This window comes from Balaenoptera borealis (genome assembly GCF_965194805.1).
Source record: "Balaenoptera borealis genome assembly, chromosome: 4".
Lineage (NCBI taxonomy): Eukaryota > Metazoa > Chordata > Mammalia > Artiodactyla > Balaenopteridae > Balaenoptera > Balaenoptera borealis.
This window is the reverse complement of record NC_138861.1, coordinates 131,987,105-131,999,819: the sequence shown is the minus strand read 5'-3', so window position 1 is coordinate 131,999,819 and position 12,715 is coordinate 131,987,105. Positions and strand designations below refer to the sequence as shown.

The window sequence follows — 12,715 nt, the reverse complement described above, 5'->3', positions numbered from 1 at the left end:
CTCAGAAATGCTATATGAAAGCACTCTCATGGTATTAAGTAACTTTCAAGTTTTAGTTAAGGCAGGATCTCTGACTCAAACTAAGCTTTATCTTCAACAGATTTTTATTAGGTACCTAAAGTAGTATTGTGCCTAGCCTTCAGTAAGTTTTATATTTGAATTGGAGTACATATATATATGTATATTTGATGGTAATGAGTGGAGAGTAAGTAGGAAGCAAGACTGAATGGTAAAAATAGGGCCTAGTTATGAGGGAGCCTGAGAACCAGGAAGAGGAGTTTAGATTTGACATGGAAACAATTCAGATTTTGTTTACTGAAAGATTTTGATTGAGGTGACAGCGATGAAGATGATATATGGACAACTATACTCTTTATTTATCACTATACTATGTTATTTACGCTTCTACCATAGGGTAAATTGTTAGATCCAGAAATTGGAGATAGGGTGAAAGGCATGCAGAGAGGCTATTTACCCAAAATTATGCAGATAATGTAGTAGCAAAACCAATCTAGCCAATCTAATTTTAGAGTCTGTAATCTTAAAAAAAATTAGCCAAAACCTAAATAAACTCATTTCATGTGAGAGTGATAAGTCCTGATTCTCTCCACATTCAATTCCAAGCATCAAGTAAGGATTTCAAAGATGTACAGCTATTTCCCTACACGCCATGAAATTATGAGGGACACCAGATGGTCCTTAACTTATTCTACTCTAACCTACAAAAGAAAAGTTCCCGTAGTCATTATTTTACTATTTTATTATTCAGGTCTTAACTACCCTTAGGCCAAAGGAGGTTGTATTAATATATAATTAATATTTAGTACCCAAGGTCTGGGAAAACTTATTTAGGATTTTGTTCAATTAAATTGGGTTAGACTGAAAGTGGATATTATAACTCTCTGCAGTATGGCAGAGAGATGGTATGCCCAAACATTATTGGCAGATACCATATATATGGTATACAAGTATATACAAGTAACATAAATTGGTTAATTTCTTTTGCTAAGTTTGAAAAATAATCTATACCTTGGTATATAAAAGTTACTTCTAAAGAGATATTATAAAAGGTTTTACTATCTTTTAAGTGTATCCCTTTAACTGTCTTTTCCTTGCATTTAAAGAAGCAGCAGTATCACCAAAATTTAATTTTTTCTATGCTCAGGTGACATAAGAAGTTGTACAAACAAAACTGGATCAGGAGACCTGGGTTCTAAGATTTGGCCCTGCCATTAGCCAGCTATACAACTCTGGGCAAATCTGTGAGCCCCTGGGACCCTAAGTTGCCCCATTTATGAAATTAAGGAGTTAGATTCGATGATCACAAATGAAATATCCCAATACTATAATTCTCCCTATACACTTATGCACATGTAAGATAAGATACCAGATATAACCTGGTTTAAACCACTTTGGTATTTTGGAAAGAAAAGGGTAAACTTTTAAGATTTTAAAATAGCACACTGTGTCATAAGTGACTTTATCAAATAAAATTTCATTAAGGACTTTGACAGAGACTGAAAGACAGCCAGAGTAACATGATTGCTCCATTCTGAGCAGTTTTTCAGGGCTGGTAGATCAACCAAATAAGAATCATTTATGTAATTACTCATTTATTAAAACATGGAAATTCATAGAGAACAAACCTAGGTCTAACTAATAATATTAAAAATTGGCTTGCAGTCTGAAAAAAAGAAAAGAAGGAGCTTCCCTGGCAGTTACGGCTAACCTGTCTTACTCCAAACCTAGACAGCGTGATGTTTTCGGGATGGTTTTTTTTTTTTTTCCTTATAAAACCTTCCAAGACAAATGATTTAACAGGTTTAGTTTGCAGAAATCAGACTTCCAGAGCAATCTGTATTGCAGCAATTGAAAAGGAAAGAATTGAATTGAGCTTCATTTTTAAAACAGGGCAATAGTCAAAACTATGTATACTAAATTTGCCTAAACTCCACTGTAAATGACTAAAAACTTTTATGATTCTCAGTTAATCATGATTGCATTCAGTGCCTCTCTAGTTTTGCTCATCTTAGTTTCAAAGAAATAATTGCTAGTGTTTTCTGGAATGTTTGTTAGTATTTTCCAGGGTAGTCAGGAAACAAAGGGAGACCCAAGACTTAATGACTAAACAAAAACTCCAAGAGACGTATCCACAGTGGCATTGTTTTAGCCATTCTTCGTCCTGTAACATTGGCTTATAAAGATGTGAGTGGAGAGTTTTCCATCCTCCACCTCAAGTTTCCTTTGGAGGTCAGTTGCCTTTAGGGTCAATTGAAGGTCATACCCTTAAGCTGGGGGGACTTTTGAGTAATTAACCCTAGATAGGTTCCTAAATGGTTTATTTGATGTCTCTTGGAACCAACAGCCATATCTGAAGAGGATTAAAAACCCAACTAAAGTGTAGCACCGGCTCTGCTATGGCTTTCAGCCTACTAAAAATTCATAACCAAACATTTGCTAACGACCATTCTCCAAGTCATTTGTTCTTCTATTATAGTACACCTTTGTGATCCTAATTGATGAGGTTTTCAGGCTAAACAAAATTATTTTAATTCCATCGTTTCGCTATTTAATAGAAATAAAATCAGATAAATAATGATGATAATTGTGATGACAAAATACTTCTGCAAAAATTTTCTCATTTAATAATGGTATTCGTTATTATCTCCATTTTTCAAAAAAACTTCAGAGAGGTTGCAGTAACTTTTTCAACATTATACAACTGGTAATTGGCAGAGTCAGAATTTAAGTCTAGAGAGGAATCTTTTCACTAAACTAAAGCAGATGAAAACATAAATGGAATTAAAACTTGGATTTGAGGGAGTCAGTAGTTTTATGGCGATGCCTATCATACATTGCATAGGGTACAAAAGACTTTTTGTTTTTTAGGGAGGTCGTTTTTCGCTTTTTTTTTAATACATAGTACAGATGCCACTGTCTATTGCTTAGGTTGACAATTCCATTCAGTTCAGTTGCCAACAATGATACTTAAGCAGTACATATTTGGCCTAAAGAAAAAAAAAAGAGGTTAGAACAAAAGTGTGTGAAGAAGAATTATTATGGAGAAAAGGGACATGATTAAGTAAAGGATATAAAGAGTAATTTTAGAAGTTTTGGCAGCTTCCAATAAAGTTTGTGTATGCAGTTTCTCACCAGGTGCAGAACGTTAGTTTCCTTCCTGGCTGGAAGCTGCCCAGAAAGGATTTATGGCAGCTTTGTTCTCAGAAAGCTTTACCTTTAATCAGATAAAGGGAATCTCAGAAAAGGCTTCTTTTCTGCATCTTGCTGTATCTCAAATGTCTTCAGTTTAAGGTAATCTTTATACCATTCTGGTAGGTTGTGCATCCCTTCATTTGGGACTACACATAGCTAATCCAATGTCTAATAAGAAAAGCTGTTCAGCTACTGATGTCTCTGAACTCAGAGGGCCTGGGACCCAGCATCAGCTGGCTGGTGTCTCTGGGGAGGGGACACAATGAAGCTTATGTTGGAAGTGCTGGGAAACTGCAAAGTGGATTTGGCTGTTGCTTTGGGAAGGAGCTGCTGCTGCCAGAATGAAGCAGCATGCTGAGGCAATACAGGAACCGCAGCACATGGGAAGCCCACAGGAAGCAGACATGAGGAGCTGCTCCCTTCTTCCTCCTCCAGCCTTGCAGCCTGTTGGTGGAGCCCTAACAGGGAGTCAGTTGGCAAGACCAAAACTGCTCAGCAGAGTCCCAGCTCCAGCATCACTAGGCAGAGCACGGAGGCTGAATTGGAAGCTGAGGGACGATAATAGTGTCAACTTCTTAGAAACCACACACTCTCACACCCCTGCCCCACCCCCAGGCCTGATGAATCAAACTCTGGGGATGCCGCTCAACAATTTGTGTGCTAACAAGCCCTCCAGGTGTTTTAGGTGCACGGTCAAGTTTGAGGACCTCCAAACTAGAACCCTGGGCATCCAGATTCTTCATTTGCTGGTTTTCAGTCTTGCCAGTGATTGGTTCTTTAAGAATGAGAAAGTACTGCTGCTCAGAATCTAATCATGATACCCACCATGCTTCTAGGCAGTTGGGATTAGCAGAAGTTAGAAACAAATTCAAATTATATAAGACTTTGGTTTCTTTGTGAATTAAATAGAAGTGATACTCTTACCTAGGGTTTTGATTTAAGTTATAAACAGAGATCTATCTAACAGAGCAATAAAATATAAAAACTGAGTATTAATGTATAGCTCAATGTTGTAATAAAAAGTATAAAGTGAGACTAAATCATATTTAATTTCTGTAATTATTTTGGTGTTAAGTGGAATTTAAGCATAAATGATAGCTATTAGCTGTAAATAACTAATTAGCATTATTTTCAGACATCTGAGCCATTTTTTCTCCTTTCTTTGCATGAGCAAATGCACACCCAAACTCAAAGCTGAAATACTTAAAACATGTCCTTCCTCCTTTCCTACCCATACAGTCCCTTCCTTTGTCCCTGCCCCATGATTTTGAGGAACAAAAGACCTAACAGTGGCTTGACCTTGTAAACCAGTTGCTAAAGAGCTGAGTTAATGGTAGGGAGCTATTCATTCATTTGCCAAACATTACTGAGTTCCTGTACATAACTATGTTGTAGGCTCTGTTTTAAGCTCTAAGTAAACATTAGTGAACAAAGCAAAGTTTCTACATTTGGAGCTTATATTCAAATAGGTAAGATACAAATAATAAGTGAATGAATAAATAATATATAAAGTGATGGTGAATGTTATTAAGAAAAATACATTAGTATAAGGAGAAAGAGAATGACTAGCCTTGCTATATTGTGCATTAATTTTCTGTATGCCCTAAACCTAGCACTCAGTAAATTTTTAGTGAATGAATGAACAAACTTATTAAGACATCTCTGTGGTAGCATCTGTCTCATAACAGTGATAATATTGTAGTTAATTAGATTTATCTAAACACAGTGGCTCTGAATTCTGAAGAGTGAGAGTAGCAGCATTAAAGACCAGAACAGTGAAAAGAAAAGATAATGAGATCTCAGGCATCTGACCAAGTTTGAGTTAGGGAAGAATGATAAAGTCAAATAATATAAGAACCAAAAGGAAGAGGCTAGCAAGTCTGTACCCTTGTTCTAGGTTCTTGAGATTAGACAGTTTCTATTTGAAAGAAATTAATAGTCTTTGGGGGGTTCTGTTTACACAAATTCCTAGTTAGGATTTCAGCAGCCACACCCAGGGAAGATCCTGAAGCTAATCATCTGCTTAGGAAAACAGAAGATGTCTGTGGGGTTGGAAAAATAGTGAGAAAAAGGATCAGAAAATGAGTCATTCCTATCTACCCATTCTAGAAACGCTAAAATAAACTTGAGTTTATCTTCAGGATAGGTTTTATAAGAAACAGTGGTATTAAACTGAAATTGCCTTAACAGAAAATATCTTACACTCTGTTAGTATGAAGAATGCATTAAAAAAATAATACCCTTTGTTGATATCCAAAATGCCTACTATTGGGGCTAGCAGTTCCTAACACCGAGGAAGGAGAGAGGTTCCAGTGATTGGTGGGACCACTGTACATCATTTACACTCGCTTCTATTTTACACTCACACCTACAAACACACACACACACGCACACACACACACACATATTTATAATTGGCAAACGTATAGGAAAAATTTATCATCACATTCACCATTCTACAATATGCTGGAATTACTCTAAATATGCTTTAAAATCACACATTTTTATAACTTAAAAGGAAAACTGCCCTTTGTAGTATGTAAAAATCAGATCAGATATGCTTCAGAAACTAGATGACCTCACTAACTCAAAGCAGGGAGGGGTCATATATGTGAATGTTGGGTAGGACCCAACAAGCAAAGAGGCACGAGAATGTCTGAGTAGAATATTTCTTTCAGAAGAGAGTGGGAATTTCCTTTTTTAAGATTAGGGAGAAAAGGATCTTGGAATTTTACACTTGAAGCATAGAGATGTTTTGTCTTTTATTGGAAGGGAGAATAAAGATGAAAACAGAAACTGTGGGTTTCTGTTCATATTCAAAACCCAACCTTACCCCTTCCTCAGTAATTTTTCCCCTATGAAACAATATACTGGAAGTGTTAGAGTAATAGTAAATCACTAGCAGAGTAACAGTAAATCACTAGTGGAGTAACAGTAAATCACTAGCAGAGTAGTAGTAAATCACTAGCAGAGTAATAGTAAATCACTAGCAGAGTAATAAATCTCATGCCAATCAAACGATTCTTGATAGGGAACTCACAGGCAAGAGGTAGATACAAAGACGTTTGATACCAAACTAGGTTTTAGTTCAAACTCACAAACCCTGGAGGAATGTAAGACTAAGATACAGATTCTGGTTGGGTTTATATAGAATGTTCCAATGAGATCTGAAGATCAAAAGATATATGAAAAAGCAGCGAATGGTGGTAAAGGATTAGTGTGAAAATAGCAAACCAACTTTTTAAATTTCTTAAAAGATGATTAGAATCAGATCGCCTGGATTTTAACTGTGAGTTTTGCTACACACTGTGTCACTCCAGGTAAGTTATTTAACCTATTTGTCCTCAGTTTCATCACTTCTAAAATGGGAACAATAAGTGGTAAGGATTCACTATATAGCACAGGGAACTGTATTCAATATCTTATAATAACCTATAATGGAGAATAATCTGAAAAAAATATATGTATAACTGAATCACTTTGCTGTACACTTGTACACTTTGCTGTAACACAATATCGTAAATCAACTATACTTCAATAAAAAAAGAAATGGAAAAAAATAAAAATGGGAACAATAATAGTTTCTTGTGGGGTTACTATAAAGTTTAAATGTGTATAATTATTAAAGCATGTAGCATAGTGTCTGGAACATAGTGGACATTCAATATACATTACCTAGTAATATTTATTATTATTATATTGCTAAACCCAGCTAGTGAGAGTATTTTTTAATGTAAAAAAAAAAAGTGAGAAGACCTACTTGTCCCTCCACTAATCTATCATATCTACAATATTAACCAGTTTTTTCAAACTTAGGCCTCTCAACCTACCACTTAGAACTAACTGTAAGCTCAGGCTTTTGGGGAGGAGGAAGCTGTTTTAAAATAAGCTCTTTAAACCTAATTGATGCCAGAAAATATCGCAGACTAATCACCAGCATAAAAATAATCTTTCCGTGCCTAAGGTTTATGAAATAATCAAAATCAAATGTGTGTGAGCTGTTTTCAATCCTTATAGCTAGCATTTTCCCCTGCTAATAAGTTCATATCTCCAAATTTAATCAACAGTTTCCAATTATTTGTAATCAGGTCTAGGTAAAGATTTTTAAAAGTTGATTTTGTTTTGGAGAATTATTTGTTTGCCCTATTATAACATTTCTTTTGTTAGAAACAATTGGTGGTGGTGAAGTTTAATATACTAGCAGACAAAAGACCGCATAGTTTTTGTAGAAACATAGCTTCTGGAACAATTTCAAAATGGAACCCCAAAGACAATGCATTAATGTTGAGATATTCTTAGAGATATATTTCTACATTAAAAAAGTAAACCATAATATGCTTTATAAATTAATCTCAAGTCTGAGCCAGACACAGAAGGGTGGAAAGCCTCAATTCTGCACCCACAAAATCAAGTCTGTGGAAACTCTGGGAACCATGCCACTGGGCTCCAACCTAGCATAGTTGGGAAATGACACATTCTTTAAGAAGCTCTTGTGCAGGAAATGAGTAGGTCACAAAGCACACCAGTAAAGGTCCATAAATTTGTTTTATGAATGAAGAGTATGAGGTGTACTGGCTCCAAGCTGCAGTCCCTTTATGAGGATGTCATAATTTCTCATTCTTCAGCTTTTATCATGGTGATGGATTGATACAACAGAATCCGAACAGGAAAAAATAATCGTGTCAGCCATAAGAATATTGTCCCATGTCACTTCAGAATTATTTAAAATCAGTTTTCCATATGTATCCCCATTCCTAGATCAGATCTTCCCACCTGCTCCTCCCCACCAAAAAAAGAAATGATATACAAAAAGCCACAAACGTAAACTAATCAATTTTATTCACACTTCCCATGAAAAGCAGTTACATTTTTACATAAAATCATTAACACAGATATTAAGGGAAATCTTAAGATTAACATATCTGATTAGACACACAATACAGAAAGTAAATGTGAAAATTAAAAGCATACTTTAGTGATTAAATTTATACTGTATTTTCTACTTATTTATAGCAGCATCAGTAAGATTCCTCTATTTTTTAATAAACTAGCAGCAAAATTTTTATAACTACACAAATTCAGTAGATGTTTCCCCCCCACTGTTTCACTCATACAGAATTTATCACATTAACCAAACAAAACCACTTCTAGTTCCTGAAGAAAAAGGTGGGAAAAGGTTTCACAAGTCACCAGTTTCCCCTAAAAAGAAGGGAGGCGTGAGGAAAGAAGCTGAAAAAAATTTGCGTGTAATTACCAAAAAATAAATTCTCAACCACTTTGACCAATTATGAGTAAATTTTGTGGCATCTCTGTGTGTTTGTGTATGTTAGTGAATAAAAGGTATGTTAACTTTATTTTCTGATTTTATACTGCAGTTGAAAAATATGTGGAAGTTTCCAGGAGGCCTGTCAGAGCCTGGAGAAGATATTGGTGTGTATTTTACATATCTTTAATTGACTTGAAAATGTTGAGGAAATTCATATGTTTACTTTCTTGCTCTAGAGCTGAGAATAAGATTTTAACTTTTCTAATTGATTTAGACTAAGTCAGAAAATTTCAGTGAAGTTACTTCAGGGATGATATAAAATTAGCAGCAAAACTTCTAATATTACAACTTATTTCATTGTTATAAATAATACCATTAGGAGCATAACACCTATTTTTCTGCTTAGGACTGCTTCTAGATTAACTTGCTTGAAAATGAGAAGCTTTGGATGTACATCAGTCAAGTTTAGCATTAAGGGTTATTTTGAATATAACTAAAATTGTTGGAATTAAACTATGATAAAACAAATTCTTGAGCATTCTATCACACAAGGATGAAGAGTAACTTTTAAATGAATTGTGAAATAAGAATTATTTATAAAGTCAATTATAGAACAGTGGTGACATAATTCTTCTGTTTATGAAAATTTTATCTACTGTTTATTTTGGATAGTCAGAAAGCCAAAACATAGTAAAATGTCTCATATGAGAAAGTCTGAAATGAGAGATAACTTCCTAAAACAATCTACTGAGCTCATTATGTCAGGATTTTACAGGAAGGAAAGAATAGAAACTGAGTTTTCCTACCTATTCCTTAAACCATTGGGTCAAGTGCAGTCCCTAGCATAATAAATCAACTCATTTCATATCAGTACTATTTGTCTATGACTTTTCCCTCAATATGTATGTCCCCTAGTCTCTTTAGCCATCATTTATATGAAGGCAATGTCCTAAATTATTTTTAAGTATTTTAAATATATATATACTTGAAATGATTTTTTTTAATGTTCCACAAATTAAAAATGCCCTATACATAGTATAGAATCAACTCCTAATATCCTATAAGTAAATTCACTACATTCAGATATATCCATAGCAAATTTTGTTTTTTAGGTACTTACTGACCTTTTGCTTAGAGTTCGCTAGGCCTTCTGTTGAAATAAAAAGGATTTTGTAGTGGTGCAAGTGTTGAAAGAGAAGGACATTTATTCTAGAACTCCTGATGATCTCACAGTATCCTTATGTGATATGAGATCATGTGAACTAGTTAAGTTTATGTTTTACATCCTTATCCAGTCGATACTGGGCAAACAGCCATCTACAGGAGAAGGTTTGTGTAGCTTCCTCTTCTGAGTCTTGCCTTCTCAAATGAATTGACTTTTCTCATTTGAGTTTTTATGGATAGTCTGAGTTTCAGATATATTTAAATGTAAATGAAGAAACACATTTCCAAGCCAAATGTGTATAATTGTAGGTTTGAGTGTACTCCAGAACACTTCAAATCCATATTATTAGGAATTCACTACTTTTTTTGTGTGTTTGTGGTTGTCACAACAACCCACCTATTCAGAGATCGTATATACACGTCACCATGTGGAATTAAGAAAAAAGCAGCAATTGGCATTCACCACACTATCTAGGAGTAGTATAAATTGAAGCTTTGCCTCAGAACTGATAAAACCCTGAAAGCAGCTAGAAATGATAACTGACAGTAGAGATCTGGAAGACTATGTATAGAGGGCATTTCTATTTTGTAACAGTACAATAATAGATTATTCTTAATGATGAAGCCAAATCATCCAGGAATTATTTAAATTATTTTCTTTAAGCTCTGTTTTTAGGAAAGTATGTAATATACTTTAGGTATACTGCCATCACAAATGTGCAAGCATTCATATTGGCTCTTAAGCAGTAAACAGTAGTTAACTGAGAAGCACATTTGTTTGGAATCCTTCATTCTTTGATACTACTAGGTAAATGAAGCACTATTGTCCGTAGTGCTTAAAAAAAAAAAAAAATTAAGGGGGATTATACAAAATAGAATGCAATCCTTAGGTTTTCATATAATACCCTAAGAGTACAATACATGTACAAGGTTAAAAATGGAGAAGCTGCCTTCCTGAAAAAAAATCTCATTTACCACTGACAGGAAGAGCATCCCTGCATAGCCAAAGGTCTTTAAAGCAGGGGGGGTCTGATCAGAGCTCATCAGTGTACCAGAGTCAGAGGGAAACACCAGGAAAACCCATATTCTACACAGTTTTTATTTTATTTCAATCTAATCCTATTAAATATTAGAAAATAGAAATAACAAATATAAATTCCATTTCATTACTGTCCTTTAAACAAAACACTATGACGTTTTTAAACATATCTTTCAACCAGCAAAAATAAAAACAAAAACCCTCTTGGTTTTTCCTATGTTCTTCAAACCTATAAAACAGTTATTTCAATTTAGCTTACAGTACATTAAAATAATAAAGGTACACGAGAATAAAGCACTTTATCTAGATTAAAAAAATCTTTAAATTCATGGTAAAATCTTTGGAGAAGAGATTTCAATCTTAAGATGGAAGGGGTTCTTCTAGATACAAAAGCGCTTATTTTGCCCATTCAGTTTTTAGTCTAGTCAATATCATGGATTCAAATTAAACAGATCAAACTACCCAGGCAGCAGCAATTTTGAATCAACTGCTGTGGTGACTGCTGAGCAGGGCAGATTTCGCTCACAGCCCCGTCCTGTGCTTCCATAACACACCAGCAGGCCAGACTCAGGAACTAAATGCCAAACTCTTGATTAGCGTTGCTAAAAGCTAAACAAGATCCCCATGGTCATTTTTCAAAGTGTTTAAAGAATAAAAATAAACATTTAAACAATTTTTAAGTCAGATCAGCAAATGACGTGTAAAATTTAAGACTACTGCCACAATCTTTAACAAATGTAATAACAAACATGTATACTACTAAAAATTATCTATCTTATTAAGGCAAGTTTTCCTTTTCTTAACATATAAATTCTTCTTTTATGTTTTCAGTTTAAAAATATAATTTCTAACCATGTTTAACCTAAGGCAAATCTAAATTATAAGGGAAGTCCACATATAATTCAAATATGGCAGACAAATGTCTTATATATTAAACAACACTTTACTCTTCCTGTGCATATTTCCAGAGCTGTTTATCAGAAAAAACATTGAGACATTTTTTTTTCTTTCAAGGACTTGCTCTTCCTTGCCTATTCCTCACTAGTAGGACTACTAAGGAGACAAATATAATTGACAATTTGACAAACAAGAAAATGGAGGCATTAAAGGGTAGTTGAACAAAAATTTGTACCTGTGGCAATTGTGAAGCTTCCCAGCAAATAGGCAAGGAAGGCAGCTTTTTTAGGGGCTTCTCATAAACACTTTGGGAGACAATGACAGAGCATCACAAAATTAGAGAAATCCCATGTAGGAGGTTCGTCTGGATATTTAGAAAAAGCAGCCACAAAAATAAGTTAATGGCAATAAAAATCCTGTCCCAGAAATTTGCATATTATTGAAAAATCAACCTTATAAAATGTGAAGACCCTAGTTGTATTATAAAATTCTGTAAATTGCAAGTTTTTTGAAAACTTCTGATGAAATGACTGCAGCATTTTGCTGTTGGAGGAATGAATCCAAGTTCTTTGAAATTGCAAGAAACAAAGAAAATGCCAAAAATTAACCATGGTGGGATTGCACTCACAGGATAACTACAAGAGCATAACAAAATGGTTATAAAGGAGTCTGCTCTATGACTTCAGAGGCTTGACGGTCCCAGGAGACACCAGGGGAGAGCTGAATCATTTCATAGTTCAGTACATTCTGTAGCTCTCCAGACTTGTATAAAGAAGAATTGATCACTTTTTCTCAATTCTGATGTTTATAAATTTAGGCAGTTTTGATGGGTAATCAGGAACAGGATAATAATGAAAAAATACATAGGAATATTAACTGCAGCTTTGCAACCTATGTTTTCACCTTTGGGGAAATAAAGCAGGAAGAATTTTTAAAAATGTGACTCCCAAAATATCTATATAAGTGGGTAAGCCTGCAAGTAGCAGCCAAAGAAATATTCAAAATTTCAAAAGCTTCTTAGATATACATTGGTAAGAAAATACTTTGGTACTTCAGGATGTCCAGAAGGCAAAGAGTTTACATTGAAAACTTTATTTTCTTAGGGTAAAGTTTTGCTTTCGAGCGTTTAGAAAATG

The 12,715-nt window shown here is 34.5% G+C and overlaps 1 protein-coding gene across 12 annotated transcripts in view; it reads left to right on the top strand.

The window, feature by feature from the left end:
* Positions 1 to 12,715, top strand: part of NUDT6 (nudix hydrolase 6) — a 42,813-nt gene that overhangs the window by 21,223 nt on the left and 8,875 nt on the right. For 11 of the 12 annotated variants that reach the window (XM_082391414.1, XM_082391412.1, XM_082391413.1 and 8 more), the window contains one exon: positions 8,589 to 8,643. In XM_082391414.1, coding sequence (XP_082247540.1) covers positions 8,589 to 8,643 — 55 coding nt within the window. Of the gene's footprint in view, positions 1 to 61; positions 3,313 to 8,588; positions 8,644 to 12,715 lie in introns of those variants that run through there. The other variant, XM_082391409.1, reaches the window with a different exon arrangement.